This window comes from Sipha flava, unplaced genomic scaffold (genome assembly GCF_003268045.1).
Source record: "Sipha flava isolate LNK unplaced genomic scaffold, YSA_version1 89_pilon_pilon, whole genome shotgun sequence".
NCBI classification, from domain to species: Eukaryota; Metazoa; Arthropoda; class Insecta; order Hemiptera; family Aphididae; genus Sipha; species Sipha flava.
The window spans coordinates 429,605-448,338 of record NW_020273631.1 but is presented as its reverse complement, the minus strand read 5'-3'; the positions used below and the strand labels follow the sequence as shown (position 1 = coordinate 448,338).

The 18,734-nt window shown below is 27.2% G+C and overlaps 3 protein-coding genes across 4 annotated transcripts; 2 read left to right on the top strand and 1 right to left on the bottom strand.

Moving 5' to 3' along the window:
* The first annotated feature begins 863 nt into the window (after positions 1 to 863).
* On the top strand, positions 864 to 8,263 carry LOC112693730 (neuralized-like protein 4). The gene is made up of 18 exons (XM_025568918.1): positions 864 to 1,417; positions 1,499 to 1,699; positions 1,760 to 1,988; positions 2,295 to 2,382; positions 2,446 to 2,898; positions 2,963 to 3,165; positions 3,246 to 3,657; positions 3,715 to 3,986; positions 4,047 to 4,213; positions 5,153 to 5,295; positions 5,362 to 5,455; positions 5,516 to 5,662; positions 5,727 to 5,891; positions 5,949 to 6,128; positions 6,198 to 6,651; positions 7,547 to 7,771; positions 7,855 to 7,930; positions 8,008 to 8,263. The coding sequence occupies exons 1-18, from the start codon at positions 1,256 to 1,258 to the stop codon at positions 8,213 to 8,215; spliced, it is 3,879 nt and encodes a 1,292-aa protein (XP_025424703.1). The 5' UTR covers positions 864 to 1,255; the 3' UTR covers positions 8,216 to 8,263.
* LOC112693731 (polynucleotide 5'-hydroxyl-kinase nol9) lies at positions 8,262 to 10,277 on the bottom strand. Its single transcript, XM_025568920.1, has 8 exons — positions 9,962 to 10,277; positions 9,723 to 9,902; positions 9,443 to 9,659; positions 9,240 to 9,379; positions 8,975 to 9,173; positions 8,811 to 8,912; positions 8,597 to 8,739; positions 8,262 to 8,539 (listed from the first exon to the last, which is right to left on the bottom strand). The coding sequence occupies exons 1-8, from the start codon at positions 10,275 to 10,277 to the stop codon at positions 8,322 to 8,324; spliced, it is 1,515 nt and encodes a 504-aa protein (XP_025424705.1). The 3' UTR covers positions 8,262 to 8,321.
* An 83-nt stretch (positions 10,278 to 10,360) lies between these two features.
* Positions 10,361 to 15,679, top strand: LOC112693732. 2 transcript variants are annotated; one of them, XM_025568922.1, is made up of 6 exons: positions 10,361 to 10,657; positions 11,012 to 11,054; positions 11,717 to 11,896; positions 13,494 to 13,658; positions 14,267 to 14,718; positions 15,471 to 15,679. In XM_025568922.1, the coding sequence occupies exons 1-6, from the start codon at positions 10,619 to 10,621 to the stop codon at positions 15,618 to 15,620; spliced, it is 1,029 nt and encodes a 342-aa protein (XP_025424707.1). In that variant the 5' UTR covers positions 10,361 to 10,618; the 3' UTR covers positions 15,621 to 15,679. The 2 variants fall into 2 exon arrangements, with proteins under 2 accessions (XP_025424707.1, XP_025424706.1); XM_025568921.1 differs by having other exon boundaries at positions 15,417 to 15,679.
* The last annotated feature ends 3,055 nt before the right edge of the window (positions 15,680 to 18,734 follow it).

The window sequence follows — 18,734 nt, the reverse complement described above, 5'->3', positions numbered from 1 at the left end:
CTATTTCTATTTCTACTATATTATATTCATAATGTGCACCTACATTAGAAATTATTAAAAACAAAATGTTTTAATTTTTCTTCATAATTTAACCATTGCATAAGTAGTATGTTCAATTTACCTATTAGAGAGCAAAAGTTGTTTTTTTCTTTTAGGCAACAGTTCAACATTTGTTTGCTCCCTAAGAGTGCTTGTAGATTCTTTTTGGCGTCTATCCCCTCATATTCTTACACACAAATTTAAAATAACTATATAATTATAAGTACCCAGATCCCTAATCGCACTTAAATTTTTATTATTTATAGGATCTTCCTTATAATTAGTATAATTTGAATATTTATCAGGCATATTTGATTTATCATCATTCTCTTCATCATTTTGATGATGTAAAGTTTCTCTATTTAAAATAGTAAAATGCTTTCTTTTTAGGTGACCCAATAAATTAGTTGTGCCATTAGATCTTTTATAGTTATTTTTACAATTAGTGCAAATAGCCAGGTCTGAGTTATTTGCATCCTTTTTAAAATGCTTCCAAACGATAGAACAATTTTTTTTGGGAAGTAGCATTATGAATTAAACATGTATATAAATAATAAAATAATAAAAAATATATTAATATTTTATATTATACATATTTATATTAATAATAACCTAATATTAAACCATACAGTGAAATAGATCCGGAAATAGACGAATCAAAAAACAAGCATTAATACTAATTAAGTATTACTCAGATACGATAACGGTCGATTGTTTCGAGTCAATAGCCATTTGTTTTGATGTTCATTAGTCGATTGTTTCGATAGTCAATAATTTTGATAGTCGATTGTTTCGATATTCGATTGTTTAGATAGTACGAAAACAATCGAGTTAATCGGTTAAACAACCGAGTGAATAGATAGTTTAAACTACCGAATAGTTCGATAGTTTTCACTCGGTAGTGCCCATCACTATTTTGAACGTCACACCGCATTGTGACCAGCAATCGTAACAGGCAGACGTATCCCGCGTTGCCACTCGTTCATTGGCTGAAAGACATCAATTGGTCACCGCTCTTCGGCCGCGTGATACATTTGTCAGACGCGTCAACGATCATCCGAATGACGTGCGCTGGCTCTGCGATGTCGCCGGACAAAACTTCGTCGCCACCTCGGCCAGCTCGGGGAATCGATTCCAGGCGGGCGCGAGACCACGGCACGACGTCGTAAGGGAGGTCCCTTCGTGGACATTGTAGTCTTCCCTTCGGCGCATCGCGATGCAGGACCCGGACGACCGATTGAGGTTTCACCTTCGGTGTGGCACGTTAGTGAAATTGTCGACGAACAACAGGTCGGCCAAGCGGCTGCGTGCCTACGACGAGTTCAACAACGGAGTGGTCATGACGAATCGAAACCTGTTTGACGACGAACTATTTGAGGTAGCTGGCTGTGCGACAAGCGCATTTTTGGGGGCACTGTGTGCTTTGAATGTTCTTTCATGATTGTTTTTCCTCTCTCAGATTCGTATCGATAAATTAGTAGACAAGTGGAGTGGTAGCATTGAGGTAGGCGTTACAATCCACGATCCAGGGGCCATACCCATACCTTCAACAATGACAAATATGAGAACCGGCACTTCTATGATGTCTGGACGCGGTATATTGGCCAATGGCAAAGGCATTCGAAGAGAATATGGTAATTTCAATTTGGACGATTTGAAGGTACATATTCATTATTCAAGTGTTTCTGATTTTAGTTCTTAAGGCATATAATCGTTTTAGGTTGGTGATCGTATTGGCTTAATGCGAAAGCGAAACGGTGACTTGCATTATTACATCAATGGTCTTGATCAAGGAGTAGCGGTTTCTAATTTACCCTCAAAAGTGTGGGGTGTTGTTGATATGTATGGAAGGACAGTTAAAGTTACTATTGTTGATCGCGATGTCAACGAAGAAAAAAATTTGCTTACAAGACTAAGCAATTCGTTAACCGTATCTAATGAAAATCAATGTAAGTTTGAGAAATAGATTTTACGTGCTAACAAATTTCCTGTAACTATTGGTTTTATTCACATTGTATTTTCAATGAAAAAGATCTGTTGTCTATAATAGCACTATAGAAGATGGTTAGTACATACATTTTAAAACATTTGCTCATTGAAAAATTTGACTTTTTACCCTTGTTTTTTTTAACAAAATATTACATTTTAGTGAAATAAATTTATAAAAAAAAGGTTCTGTAATTGCTCACAGACATTAATTTAATAACTCAGGGAATATGTTATCTGGCATTAAATATACAATTATCGTGTTTTAGTGATCAATGAAGATTTACTTGAGTTTCATCCCATGTGTGGTGCACATACTCTAGTTATTAACAATAATACAGTTGCTTATAGACCAAAGTAATAAAAATATACCATATACTGCTTAAGATAATTCTTTACATAATTTAATTTTAATTTTAGTGCATTAGATGATTTTAATAACGGTGTTGTATTAACCAAGCGTCCTCTACATCCAAATGAATTATTTGAAGTACGTTTGGATCGTTTGGTTACCAAATGGGCTGGTTCAATAGAAATTGGAGTTACAACACATCGTCCTGGAGATATTGATTATCCTTTAACTATGACAAATGTACATTCTGGTACTTGGATGATGACTGGTGTAGGGATTATGCATAATGGCATTACAGTGGTCAATCAGTATGGAGTCAATTTAGATACTTTAAGGGTAGGAGACCGTGTTGGTGCTATGGTTAAATCAAATGGTTCTTTACATTTTTATGTAAATGGGTTGGACCAAGGAGAGGCAGCTAAAAATGTTCCGATAGGTGTTTATGGTGTTGTTGATTTATATGGACAGGCTGCACAAATTACCATATGTCGTGATAATGTTGATCAAATTTCTCCATACAAGTGATTACTTTTCTGACTATTGTATATATAAATTTTTTTAATTGTTTGTTTTTTTATAATAAAGAAATAATGTAAGGTTTTTCCCTAATCATGGGAAAAATGCACGTATTGTTCCTGGTTCACGTGGCCGTACAGCTGACAGGTTGTACTGTGAATATGAATTTAGTCAATCAATTGTTTTAGTTAATCAGACATTGCAAGATGGTGAACTATTTGCTGTCAGTGTAGATAAGCTTAATGATCGATGGTCAGGTTCAATAGAAGTTGGTATGTTTTTTTTATTGTTTATTTTTATCAATTGTAATATAAATTATAGAAAATTATAATTATTAGAAAATTTTGTCTAGGTGTTACTACAATTCCACCAAATATTTTGTCTACTGATCTACCAAACACCATGACAGATTTAGATCATGATACCTGGGTTTTATCTGGATGCACAGCGATGAAAGATGGACTTGCAATTAAATACAATTATTCATTGGATTTAGATAAAGTCAAAGTAGGTTCTGTGGTTGGTGTAATGAGACATAGCAATGGATGTCTACATTATTTTTTGGATGGTAATGATCAAGGAATAGCTTGTACAAACGTACCTCCAAATTTATACCCTGTAATTGATATATATGGTCGATGTACTCAAGTTACTATTCAAAGTCCACCAGAAATTAGATGTGATGATAGTGATTCAGATACAAGTTGCTGTTCACATGATGATGTAATATCTGTCCAAACTGAAACTGGAGTCAAAAAGCAAAAGTAAGACTAATTCAATTGTATAATGATTAAATTTTAATGTTTTTTTTTCATTTCTAGAGATATTAATTTATCTAATTACATTTATGGAGAAAATATAAAACTATTTGATGATAATAGAACAGCTACTCGAGTAAAATCTTTTAAAGAGGGCCTTTTAATATGTGACAATAAGATGCAACCAAATGAATTATTTCAAATATTAATAGTAAAATGTAATACAAATTATGCAGGGGGTTTGCGAATTGGTGTTGTTAGTTGTTTGCCAGAAACTCCATTGCCATCAAACATCAAACATTTGAATAAAAACAAAGATGTATGGTATTTTTCAGGTATATAATTTCATTGTATTGTTATATTTTCAAAAAATTTAATTGTTAAAATAATTCTAGGCAATCAAGTGTGGTACAACCAATCAGTGATTATGAATAACTATTGTCCCAGTTTGGATAGATTGAGAGAAGGTGATAGGGTAGGGATTAAGTATACAGGAGATAAAACATTACATTTATTTGTAAATGGCTATGATCAAGGAATTGCGATGTATAATATACCTGAGGTAATGATTATTTAGGTTTTTTAAAAATACATTTTTTCTACTATAATGTGTATATTTACCATTGTTATCAGTATGGAATAAATTTAATTTGAAAAATAATTTTATTAAATTGAAACTTATATATTTTTTAGAAACACCTGATTTTATTTAAAAAAAATTTAAATTACTCTAAATTCGTTCCAAAAATTATACAACTTGCTACTTTAAATTAATATACTATCTTAATTATAATTGAAATGAAAATAAATTTGTGGTTTTAAACAAATTTTATGAAAAAAACTGATATAGTAATGATAGACAGAGGTTCACCATATTGTCATTTATAGTATAATATACATAGGCTTGTTCAGACTGGTGGCCATGGGGGCACAATACATTTTTAATCATGATACTTTTTTTTTTTAGATATTTATAATAAAAATACATATAAAACTCAAATAAAAACACGTAAATTTTATTACTGTACTGTACTGAGACTATCAGTAGGTAATGAGCAGTGGTACATACAGGATTTTTTTTCGAGGGGGGGGGTCAAGGGGTAAAAATATAATACATTTTACAATTAACAAAATTATGCAAATCCTTAATATATTTTGACTTAAATAATAGCATTGATAATAGAATTGATTATTTTATAATCAATGATACTAGGTATTCAATATTAGCTCTTTATGTTTCAAACTTATAAAATTTGTAAATTTTAACCTAGACATTGGAGAAAATTTGGCGGGGGGGTTACAACCCCTTATACCCCCCCTGCGTTTGCCACTGTTAATGAGTACAGATCATATGACTTTTTTTTATCCTGATATGATTTTGTTGAAGGCATATTCCACCAGGGGGCCAGTGCCTACACGGTCCATCCCATGTAACCTAACCTATGATAATATATTAAATATTATAATCAAATAACAGTTTAAATTTTATGAAATTTTTTAGACTGTTTATAGCGTAGTTGATTTATATGGTTGTCATATTTCGGCTAAAGTAATACATACTGATCAAGATACCAAGACAAATGTACAGATGACTTCATCACAATGTAGTGAAAATACATCTGATTTATCTGAATCAGTAAAAGTGTAAGAATTAAATAATTCTATAAAAATTTAATCTGATTACTGTATAATTTTGTAAATTTATTATAGTGATACTACAATTAATGTTCTGAAAAGAATGACTGTATTAGATGAAGATATGAGTGAATGTTGTTCATCAGAAATCAGTTATTTTATAGACGAAGTAAAAATTTATTGATAAAATTATATTTTACATAATATTTAAATCATATTTGTTTTACAGTCTACATATAAGTTAATGAGATTTAATGATTGGAAAGGTTATAATATACGCTTATCTAGAGATGGCCGTACTGCAACCAGAACAGAATCCTACAATCATGGATTGATAATGACTTCAGATATATTACTGCCCAACATTTTATTTCAAGTTTGTAGAAACATTGGAAATTTAAAATAATTTGTAATAATTTTGGATTATTATTGGTCGGTAGGTTGAAATCCAATCATTAAATAAAAAATGGGAATCGTCAATAATGATTGGTGTGTCCAAGGTTACCTGTACAAATAATGCAGCACCAGCAACAGCATTGTCTTTAAAAGGATATAATAATTCATGGATAATTTTTGGTGATTCTGTGTATTATGATGGCCTTAAGGTAAATATTTCTTTTCAATATGATTAATTTTGTTGAACTAAGTTCTTGTATTTTTAGATTAAAAGTAATTACGGTCCAGATTTAAATTATTGCTTGCCAGGTGATATAATTGGAATTATGATTGATGGGGAAAATCAATTAAAATTGTTTGTTAACCGTATTGATTATGGAATTGCTGCAGTTAATATGCCAGCTGATTGTTATGGTATTATCGATTTATATGGCCAGTGTGAACAAGTATACACATAGATTATTAATTAAATTTGATTTTCAAATATGCATTCACTAATTTATTTGTATTTCTAGGTTTCAATTGTAAATCCTTTTATTGACTTGTCACCTATTGATCCTGTTCCAAATATGCCTTTAGAATGTGAATTATTACCAGAAGATGGTAGCCAACCAATCCCATCTGAAGAGAAAGCTGACCTAGAAGGTGATGAAAAACAGAGTCCAGCATGTGAAGAAACAGAATTAGCTGATTTAGCTTGGATGAAAACTGATAAAACCAACGAAAATGTTTTGGTTGCTAGTGGTCATGATGTTAGATCACGTTCAGCTGAACTTACTGGATGGATAGATGATGAAGCAAGTACATCTACGCTGAGGATGTCAAAAATTCGTGCTGGAAAAACTTCTAGTTATTACACTCCTGATACTAGAGAAAGTAGACAAAATGAAATTTTAAAGGCTCTTCGTCTTAAACAATGTCAATATTTTAATCTATCATTAAAAATCAGAGCCCATCTTAGTATTCCGGGTAAATATTCAATCTGAATTGGTTTTAACCCGTAACTGGTATGGTGTGGTCTATGAGACTGGTTAGTTTCTTTACTTAATTTTGGACCACTTATTTCAATTATACTATCATATATTTGCAAAAATATTATCATTTTTGTGTCAACTTTCATTAGACGATAATTTTTCGATTCAATTTTAATTTTTTTAAGGAAATAAATTAATTAATGTTTTGAAAATTTTTAAAAATGTATCATATAATTTTCTGCTTGAGTTTTGATTAGCCCTAAAGCATTTTAAAATAAATTTTCAACTTTAAAAATGTCTTAATATTGTAGTAGACATAATTTGAAGCAGAATAAAAAAAAAAAATTGACAAAAAATTTTCAATTTTTAAATAAAAATTATTGAAGTCAAAATAGCTCTTTTCTTGGGTATGTACTAAAAGAAACGAATGAAAAGTCATATATAAAACTTGATTTTTTTTTTTTATATATATATTTGCTTATTATCAACTTGAATAAAATATAATAGCTTTATCTATTTTATAATAAATAACCAAAAAAAAAAAAAAATTAATTGTACGAGATTTATTTGAATTTTTTAGAATAAAAATAATAACATTAGTGGTATGGTGCGGTCTAATATACCGCTTATTAAATTTAAACAGCTATGATGACCAAAATCTAATACATTAACCTCCATAACCATGGTTATTATTTCAATATTTCAATGCTATCTCTATAGAAAAGTACAATCTACATCCGTGATCATATCAACAATACCTTATCACCTAAATAAAAACTAAAAACAGCAGCGGTCTGTGAGACCGCGCTATACTAGTTACGGGTTGAGTAAATTTATTTTCAACTAATTAATTAAACTAACTAACTAATTCAAATAATTGTTTTTTTCAGATGAATTTTTTTTAAGTAAAGGTCATACATGTTACTGTGATGGATGTAACTTGTATACATTTGATGAAAATAAATTATCGATTGAAACTGGTTGGTGCAAATTTTTACTTTGTCAACATCCAAAATACAATAATTTATCACTAGATAAATGGCGATCAGCTTATGTAGGGAGATCATTTGACATGATTCGTAATTGTTTGGATAATGGAACTTTAACTCACCAAGGTAGAATAAGTTTTTTTTTAAAAAAATTTCAACTTTTATATTTTATCACTATTATTATTTTACAATTATAAATTATGTGACAGATACTGAACCAGAAAACATTATACTTTATCCATATTTAAAGCGTACAGTATGTTGTCAAAACATAAAATATTTTGTGTAAGTAAATTATTTTAAATAAATGCATAGTAAGATTAAACATTATATGCACAAGTTAATATTATTTTGTTTATCAGATATTATGATCCAGAAACTAGTTATCAGTATAAATGTCATGCAGCTTTTGAATTGATGATTGAACCAGGTTCATTTGAAATTGGCGATTTATTGCCAAAGTCTAGCAGAACAGATTGCCATCAAATTTCATCATTAGTAATTCCAAAGTTAGGTACAAAAACTGTACTCACTGCTCTTTACTTTAGATTTGATAGAGATATAAATTAAACTAAAGGAGAGATTATTTTAAAAATTTAAAAGACATTGATCTCACTATTTTTGTTATTTTTTTAATATTATTTTTAATTTTGATGAAAAATTATAATTAAAATATTTATGACATCACTTTATAATGTCTTGTAACATCCTCATTAAAAATGTTGTCTTGTTTAACACTAACAAACTTTGATATTTGTGTACCTTTTGTATAGAATGTATATGGCAAATTAATGTTACCAAGGTTAAACTGATTAACATATTTTAATAGATTTGGTGCAACAGGAGTAATTACAAATATATCACCTGTTGATTTATTTATGTTACGAACAACACCTAAAAATAAAAATAATTTACAATGTTGTAAAAAAAATAAATAAAATAAATACGTACCAAATCCAACACATTCATTTAAATTTATATTATTAGAAATACATAAAGCTATCACATTAGCATTTATTACTTCTAAAGATTCATCTTGTGTTAATACTTCATCAATATTATTTATTTGAACTTTAATATTTTGAATGTTTATTCTATAAATAAAAACAAAATAAAATAATTAATGAATAATAGTACTATGTAAATTTATAATAAGAAAACATACTTATATGGGACAACATCATTGAAATATATGTCTGTACTTTCCAAGCATTTACTCAAGTATGATGTAATTATCAGTTCTTGTCTAAGTTTTTTATCAAATTTTCTATAAATATATATTGATTAAATATAGTTAAAAATCATTAATTATAATAATTTTCCGCTTACGGTAAATAAGGAGCTTTGGCTAATTTATTTTTAACAATTGATGTAAAATACCAAAGATCGTAAGACAATGCAGATTTTGTTTTTTCATTAATATTTTCTGAATGCAAATTTAATTCTTGTTTTTCGTTAAACTTCATCTGTATTACATCTGATGGTTTTATTATAGATATAAGTATAGATAAAATTTCAAGGCCTGGACCTAAATTTAAAATAAAAAAATATTTATTTTGTTTTTTATACTATACATTTAATTTTAGACCATTACCTTCAACAAAACCCATAGTGTTTATAAAACATGGCATTTGATGTGAGTCAAGAGCTTTTAAATCATTTACTATTTTTTTAACAATTTCATAGTAAAAAGGAACATTTGTCATTACATCATTGCTCTCAAAAAAATATGATCTACAAGTATGTAAAACTTAATATTTTTTCAACTATTTGGTTATAGCTTAAATTACTCATTACTTGAAAGGCTGTTTTAAATGTGTAAAATTTGGTCCAAGCAATGGAGTGTCAATAATAAATGCAGAAATACATCTAGGTATAAACAATTCACTTTGACCAATATCTAAGTCCAACACTAATATTTTGTCCCACTTTCTTAAGCATTTATTTATAAGATAGCGCATCATTGTTGATTTTCCAGAATTTTTGAATCCAGCCAATAAAATTTTAATTGGTTCTATAATCAAATACATTAATATACAATGTTATAAAAGTGGTAAAATAATTAGTAGAAACTCACGGTTAATAGGACGGTCAAGGAGTTCATCACTAAAACCTTGCCATTGTTCATCAGTAATTAATCTTTGGTGTGACATTGGTAGCTTGCTCAAGTCAAACCAACAACCCAATTGATCTTCTAGTTCCAGTAAAAGCTTTGGTGGAGTTAACCTTGTCCCGATCACATCAAATATATTAAAGTCTGAAGATACGATCGCTTTTTAATAAAATCTTAAAATATAAAACAGTAATTCAACCTACTGGGTATATATTCATTCATGAATGTTTTCCATTTGCTAGTATGGGCACTCTTCTCAATTACAACAATTGCTTTTTGTCCATCCGCAGATGAAATTGAAATCAATCCCAGTAATCCTGAAGAATATATGGTAATTGGTGGAGAATCTGCTTTCATGGTAAAACCCCATAGTTCAATTGTGCCTTCAACGACTCTGACATCAACTACACCGATGATGTGCAAAACGTCTTCACCGTTAAACTCGAGTAACACTTGATCGGATCCGTTAGATTTATAAAACAATGGTAAGGTATCGGGTAATTGAAATATTTCTTTCATTGTTATAAATTGTCAACTTATTATTTCACAAAAAATTACAAATATTGAAATTTGTATAAACTCATGTCGGTTGATTTTTATTTCCGATCAAAATATTGTGGGGGGATAAAATCATGGAACAAATGCAATCATACAAACAGTGATAACCGGATAAACCCTCGTGCATTCGTTTGATAGCGATTGGTTGTTTGTTTCGAATAAACCAATTTTGAAATACCTACTATAAAATTGTACATATATTCGTGGTCCGTGTGATTTCGCAGTATTTTCAATTCGTATTCCATCAATTTGAATTCTTTATTTTTTTGATACTTATTGTGCACAAGTTACATTTTGAAATCATGGACAATTTAGGTAACGAAGTTATTATAAAAGTTAAGGTAAGTGTTTTTTGTTTACAAATTCAACTTTATCGGACTTGGCGAATTTCCTGGTATTTATATTATCATAATTATTGATTTTACACTGTAAATTCTAAACATTAGTGTCGAAAGATTTGTATTAAGTATTTCAAAATTAAATGAATTAACTAGTTCTTAGCTCGATGCTTCAAGTGAATAATAAGTGTGCAATCAAATTACATTATTTTTAAATAGTTCTTTTATCAATGATAGTAATAGCTAACAATTATATGTTTTAACTTTTAATACAATAAACTTTGAAATCTTTTGAAATAGGTTCAATGTATTAAATATATTTAATTACAATTAAATTACTTGTATGTTATATTACAGGAAGCCATCCGAGAAAAACTTAAAGAAATGAATGCAAATAGCAGTAAGTAAATATGTTTAAATATATTCAGTGAAAATTGACTCAGGATGTACACACATTGGTGTAAATATTCTGTGATTGGAAATACCTATTTTTTCTTGGTTGCAGTGTTAGAAACACAATACTACAATTTTTTGTTTTAAATAAATTTTATTTTTATAAGCAGATATATATATATATATATATATATATATATATAAATAGTTTGCTTATCCTGCTTTAATTCTTGAATTTTCCTTAGGGTTTATAATTATAACTTAAAATTAAAAAAAAAAAAATGTATTGTTGTAATTAATATAAAAATAATCAAATTAATTTTTAAATATGTTGGGGTAGTGGTAGCAAATTACATTTAAAGTAATGATTTTTAACCAATAGTCATATTCCATTTTAGACAAGTTTCTAACTTATCCAGTTAAATGTTCATAATCCATTTTTTAATATCATTATATTACATTTTTCATATAATACAATTTTCTCTAATATTAGTTCATGTCTTTGATAGGTTCTACTGTAGAATACCATATTTTGTTGCAAGATAAAAAAATAACATAATAAGTAATAATTACACAATTATAAAACCTCTATAAAGAAATTCATACTACTGTTTTTTTATAAGTATAAATTTATTCTATTTTTTGAATAATTGTATTTTTATGTTTTAGGTGATGAGATAATAGATTATATTATGCTATTAGTTACAACTAAGAAATCCAGTGCAGAGCTCGCTAAAAGTATTGATTTTGTAATGGAAAATAATACCAATATTTTTGTGAAATGGTTGTCAACTATAATTAAAAAACTGCAACAAGTTACCGTGTCAACAACAGAAAAAAATGTACCTGGTAATTAAAAAAAATTGAAAAATATTATTTTAATATTATTAATTTATATTGTATAATACCAAATTAAAATTTACATTGAAAGTTTAATTAATATAAATGCATAATTAATATACAATAACAATAAATGCATTTAAAATTTATTATTCTACAATATATTAAGAATAATTTTGTAATATGATTGTAAATGGTAAACCTACTGATTTATTTGAGTTTGTGTATTATTGTAATATTTTTCAACTTAGAACTAAAATCCTATAACTCATATAAATACTATTTTGTCGCGTCCCGCGTAGTCATACATGAACACTTACACAATAAGGGGTTCCTGTGAATGCATCTACAGATAGTTACACATAATCTATTAGCAACTATTTAGATAATCAGAACTACAAAAACCACAACCGTGGACAGATTATTAAATTATTATTAAATTTTATTATTTTATTAAAATAAGTAATAACAGCGACGGTGACCACATCTTGGATCTGTGCATCACTAATTACGGGCCGGTTGAGAGATAATTCACAGAATTCACAGGAAATTATCTTATTTTAATTATTTTATTATCAGTTTTCATTTACACACACACACTTGGGATTTACATACACACATGCAGATACCAGATATAAAAGGGACCCGAAAACAAGGGCAAATCAGACGAGTTTTGGCTATGCTGCACTGAGCACCTTCACGTCAGTGTATGTTATGGTCTGGACTTGGAAATATTTCAAACTATTTTTATAAGTTACAATTGTTAGGACTTAGATAATTTCTACTTAGAATATTTACAAAATTGTAGTTAGGATAATTTTATGAGTCAAATAAATTTAATTATTTTAAAAAGTCTTAATTATTCCTGACTACACTTCCAATCAAGCGTTGACTGAGACGTTGAAACTGAATCATCAGATCGATCGGTTGGCACGTAACAATTTTTTATGTTTGAATTCTATATTATGTTTAAAATCATCTATAGTAAGAAATCATATTATTGTATTTAATTTATCAATAATTAACCATCATTTTTAGTATTTAAAATAAAATAAAAATTATTATAAAAAAAAAAAAAAAGATTATAATATAAATTGCAAATTAGCAATATTGTTGAGTATTAATTCTACAGCTAAAATATATATATATATAAACTACATAGCACCAAGATCTGGTAATAGGATTTTAATTAGAAATATAACTAAAATAGATTTAAAATATTAAAACAACTAAAAAATGAATGATATGAAATAGTTGTATTAATTAAAAATATACTAGGAATGTATAATTTTCATGTATTTAATATGTTAATAGACATTATTTTATAGATGGTTTATTAAGATTTATCTATTCATGTATCATAAAATGAAATAACTTATTAATTAGTTTTTCAAAGTTATATTATCAGTTAATATTCTTTACTTCTGTCCAAAACTTGTTTTTGAAATTAATTTTGTCTAAAAATCACTGATGTAAAAGAGTGGCCTTAACTTCTGCAAAATTTAAAATAAAATATACCGATTTGTGTTTAAATTATTTTGCCAAATTGATTTGTATTCAAAGATTTATATAATAAATTTGATAAAACAATATTTATATTTTACAGAAAATGTATCCAAAGACAATAAAACAGCTAATAAAAAATATCAAAGCGATGATATTTTAATTTGTGAAACTAATGATGTAAAGTTGGATGATTCTAATAAAGAAAAAGAATTAATGTTCAATTTAAATATTGAAAATCGGAGCATAAAAACATCTGATGAAGAAAGTATGATTTACATTATATCTTTATTGTATACGTAAATAAATAAATTTTAATACATAAAATATATTTAATGATGTATAAACTTTAAACTAAATTTAAATATTCACAAAAGTAATTATGAAATTAAAAAAAAATCATTTCAACTAAAAATAATGTTGAGCATATTTTAGTTGGTGACAAGTTCAATTAAAGATTTATAATTTTCAAATGTTTATTTTCTATACAATACTTAATGATTTTTTATTATTGAAGTATATTACATAAAAATTATTAAATATAAATTCTAATTTTTATATTTTATTCTAATCATATGTTGATGTAATTATTTTTGTCATCACAAATTTAATAGTTAAAATTTTAAAAGTTTAAAAAAGAGTGTAAGAAACATTTACATTTTTATAGAAATCTGAAAGCAACATTATTGTCTATTATTTTAAATTTGTAGGTTTTGGAAATGTCTTTGTGTTAAATTAATATATTTTAGACATATTTTTACCTAAAAATATATAATTGTAAAAAAATAGCTTTATTCAGTTTTAAGTTAAGAGTAATATTTATTTTGATTTAAATAAATTGTTTTATTTTCTTCATGTTTTTAAAAAACATTTCAGAGAAAGAAAAGTCTTTTGAATTATGTGAACTGGAAAAGTATGATGAAAACAAAATATCCTCTCCAGTCAAATCAAATGAAATAAGACCAAGAATATGTTTTTCTCCTGAAAAAATAATAAAAACCAAAAATAACATATGTTTAAATTATAACAATTCTTGTTATAAATCTTTACATGTAATGAAAAATACTTCTATAAAAAGCAATTCAAATATTTTAAACATTGGTGATGTTCCAAACAAAAATAACACTGATGGTAATATTAAAAGGGATGTTAAAAAGAAAAGACCTCGAATATCAATAAACAGTGATGATGAAGATGAAAAAAATATTAGTATTAAAAATCCAATTACAATTAAAGAACCAGCTAAACAAATTACAAAAGGATTGCTAAAGAAAAATAATAAAATATCTATGTCTCAAATTATAGTTGTTAAACCACCGGAATCTAAAGTAAGTTTTTAGTTCTGTAATTTTTAATTTTATACTATGGAAGCAATTGATATCACTATATCTTTAGATGTTTGCATAATTTTAACAGTTTAGATTAGATTAGAGAGTTATAACTTTATAACACTGTAAGTCAATTTATAAACAAAAGTTAAAATGTGAAAGACATTTAGATATAATTTACATAGGCTTACCTATGTTGTAACCTTATAGTTACTTTGAAATATTTTACATTTTATAAATAGGTATTATATATTATAAACTTTTAATAAATATAATATATTCAATAAGAGATGAAATAATCTGTAAAAGATTGAAATATTGATAAATATCTAAATTATAATAATCATTATTAAATCAAAATAATTATAACAAATAAACAAATAACCTACACGCGTAAAACTAATAATAAATTAGTTATGTTAGGTTCTTAAGCATTTGCATAGTTCACAGAAAGAGTGTAAATGCAATACAGAGCTTATTTAATTTAATTATATTTAATTTTCTTTAGTATTTATAAAATTACCAGTATTTTATATATGCTTATTTTAATTATTTTAATGTTAAGAGATATTACCTTTAATACTGCTTTATAACAAACATTTGTTTAATCTGAAATCATGACTATAATACCTAAATTTTTTTGTCTTAATTAATTCTTAATAATTATTCCTATTAATTTTATTTATATTTATATGTAGAATGATATTGGTAAGATCAAAGAGAAGCTATTAATGCATGATTTAATTGTACAGCGTATAGATCATCAGCGAGGTGCTCTAGCTTTAGATACTGCTTTTAAGTATATTCAACAACAAATCGGAGCGTCAGATAAAGAAATTACAGTTATAAAAAAATGGAGAGATTATGCTGTCGAAATGTTACGTCATAGCGAAAAAGCTTAAAGATGTACTAATAATAGTTATTCAAAATTTTATTCTAATAAACATTTTTAGGTTTTTTTTTTTTAAGAAAATATTAAAATATTAAGTGATAGTATTCCATTTATGCTTATATATTTTAAGTATAAATAAAGATAATTATATTTATATTATTGTAAATAAAAAAAAAGCAGCAAGAACTATAATCAACTGTGCATTTATCTTGTTAAATACTTAATAACTTATTTTAATAGTTTATTGTATTTTTAGCGTCGGAAAGTAAATAAGTACCCTTTTTATATGTGTTTATATATATTAGATTCAAAATTTAACTAATCAGTATTAATATTTATATATATTTATATACTTGTACACATAATCACTTGCTTGATATTTTAAGAGACTGAATTATAGAAATAATATTTTACTTTTACATCAATTTTAATCTAAGTGCATTCATGTTAACATCTAGTTTTGCATTTTATAATTGCTCATAGTTTATTTATAATTGGTGTTACTTGAATATGAATTGAAAAATCAAAACCAAAACACCAAGGTTATAATAAGTAATCATTATTTATGCTAACCTATCTAACTCTCTTCTGATTAATATTGATACTTGGCAAATTGATGTAATTCTATAGTTAAAATACATATGCTTTGTATATTTTGTAATCCAAAATATTGATTTGCACCAAGTATATTTTATTGCTAAGGTTACTGTGTAATATAAATATTTAATCAAAGAATAAAACTGTAATTTAATGACTTATTTAAGTGATATTTTGAGCATATAATTTAAGTGACATTGTATCATTTTTATTTGTGCAGTTAAAATATTTTTTTTTTTAAACAGTAATAAATTATTTGAAGTCTATTGATTGACAGGAAGCGTAGTACTACATTTCCACTTGTATGTATATTATGTTTAAAATTAGAAAAGTAAACGCATTCGAACTCTTAATAACTCTAGGCTGTCTGTACACAAGGCGATTTCCTATCAAAGTGAACGGGGATCCACCAACGACGCGATTTGATTACAACGCGAATGCGATGCGAGCAACGAACGACACACGCGTACGGTAGTGCAGGTCGCTTGGCAGTAACCCTCGAACGGATCGCACATAAAATAATATTTTTATATACACTTATATAACTATCACAAACATCTGTTAACGATTAATAATAATAATCGCTCGATAATCGCTTCGTGTGTACGCACAGATCGCTCGTATTGCATGCATAGGCGTGCGCAGACTTAGTCCGCAAAGGGGGCCCCTTAAAAAAAGTGAACCAAAGAGTCTTATACTAAAGACTGCTAGTATAATTAAATATTTTAAATTTTATAAATTATTTAATTCAATATGCAAATATAAAAATAAATACTATTTAAATGTACACAATTTATATCTAAAAAATTCTTATTTACATATTATTATACTATTTACAACTCCATCCTTCTGTCCACGGGACTAAGATTTTTGAATGTATCAATTACATCTTCAATTTTTATATTATATGCAAGTTCTGATTACTCTGATTAATAACTTATAACTGTATTACATTTATTCACAGATATCAGTTCTATACTATAAGATTTAAACGGGATTTACTTTATTCATGTAAAATGTAAAAATGTTCGCTATCTTGTATAGTATAGATATACATTTATTAAAGAAAAAGCCAGAGTTCGCAGGGGAGGCCGCGGCCCACTCGGCCATCCCCGTGCGCACGCCTATGATTGCATGTATTCCATAGATCAGTGGTCTTCAACCTTTTTTGACCTGCGACCCACTTTTCTTACCAAACATTTTTCGCGACCCATGTAAATTTCGTCAGCAAGGAAAACCAAATAAAAAAGTTAAAATTGTTTAATGTATGCCATTTTAGAAGTGCTTTTACAACTGAATAAATAAAAATTTATATTTTTTAGGTACCTATTTAGGAAATATTTAATTTTTAATATAAGTAATAATACAAAAAAAAAAAAAAAAAAAAAAAAAAAAATGCATGTAGTGATACCGAAAAATGTATATGTTTTGATGTACAAAAGAAATTAGTGCGATATTTGTCCTTCCGGACTGTTTTCACACGAAATACCTCCACCTCAGCTCAGTTTAACACAATGCAGTTTATAGATATATGAAATGTAAATGAGATTTATAAATTAAGTTGGGCTATCACCTCATTTGATTGTTAATTATTTTTTTCTTTTATTTGAAAATTGAGGCTTCAACAGCTAATACTATTAGCTATTAGATGTTACATATTTGATATGTTAGATGTTAGATTTAAAATTACAATATTATATTACATATGAAATATTATATAGGTGGTTAGATGTAAATTAAGATTTATTAATATAATATTTGTGATACTTAATAATGTGACTATTTTCATAGTTTGTTTTTCGCTAAGTACTTTTACTATATGGATGGTGTATTCAGGTCGGTGTGTATTGAGGTAAATTGTGTACACTCCTCCACTATGTGTTCGACAGTTAATGATTAGTGGTATGTGTTGCATATTGGTTTGAGAATTTTTTCTAATTGAGTATGAGAAAAAAAGTGTTCATTCTAATATTCTACAAATTTAAAATAATTTAAAATAGTACAATTTTGGGTTTATCCGAAAACATTTTCATACAATATCATATAACATACATTATATAATATATATATATATATATATATATATGTATATATAAATATGAATTTTTTAAATTTTAAACAGAAAACTTATCGCGACCCACTGGTTGAAATCACTGGCATAGATCGTGCTTGCATCGCGTCGCGAGTCAATCGCTTCGTGTGCGGAGGGCCTTAATTCCACCATAGTATTAAAATGACATTTAAACTACATACAATTATGTGGACTGGAGATCTCACATTGCGAACGTTTTAATTTTTATCGATTATTTTCTTCCGACGTTTTCCTTAAATTCAGTTGTAATTATTGATATGAAAGCCCGGCTCACCGGGCTAAACCGTTAATCCAATTTCCGGATCGGACTACAGGTAGAGGGATGTACTATGTTACATGTATACAGTGGCATAATTATTAGACGGATTTAAGTCCCGGGTGGTACAGTCTAAGAAGTTGAATGTATTTTGTGTTTCAAATTATTGACACTAGGGT

Excerpts from the sequence above, each read along its gene's own strand:
- LOC112693730 (XM_025568918.1), top strand. The coding sequence starts at position 1,256 with ATGCAGGACCCGGACGACCGATTGAGGTTTCACCTTCGGTGTGGCACG. Across the intron at positions 1,989-2,294 it reads CGTATCTAATGAAAATCAAT|TGATCAATGAAGATTTACTT; the intron begins GTAAGTTTGAGA and ends ATCGTGTTTTAG. Across the intron at positions 3,987-4,046 it reads AGATGTATGGTATTTTTCAG|GCAATCAAGTGTGGTACAAC; the intron begins GTATATAATTTC and ends AAATAATTCTAG.
- LOC112693731 (XM_025568920.1), bottom strand. The coding sequence starts at position 10,277 with ATGAAAGAAATATTTCAATTACCCGATACCTTACCATTGTTTTATAAA. Across the intron at positions 8,913-8,974 it reads GCCAAAGCTCCTTATTTACC|AAAATTTGATAAAAAACTTA; the intron begins GTAAGCGGAAAA and ends ATATATTTATAG. Across the intron at positions 8,740-8,810 it reads AATGATGTTGTCCCATATAA|AATAAACATTCAAAATATTA; the intron begins GTATGTTTTCTT and ends TTTTATTTATAG.
- LOC112693732 (XM_025568921.1), top strand. The coding sequence starts at position 10,619 with ATGGACAATTTAGGTAACGAAGTTATTATAAAAGTTAAG. Across the intron at positions 11,055-11,716 it reads AGAAATGAATGCAAATAGCA|GTGATGAGATAATAGATTAT; the intron begins GTAAGTAAATAT and ends TTTATGTTTTAG. Across the intron at positions 13,659-14,266 it reads AAAAACATCTGATGAAGAAA|AGAAAGAAAAGTCTTTTGAA; the intron begins GTATGATTTACA and ends AAAACATTTCAG.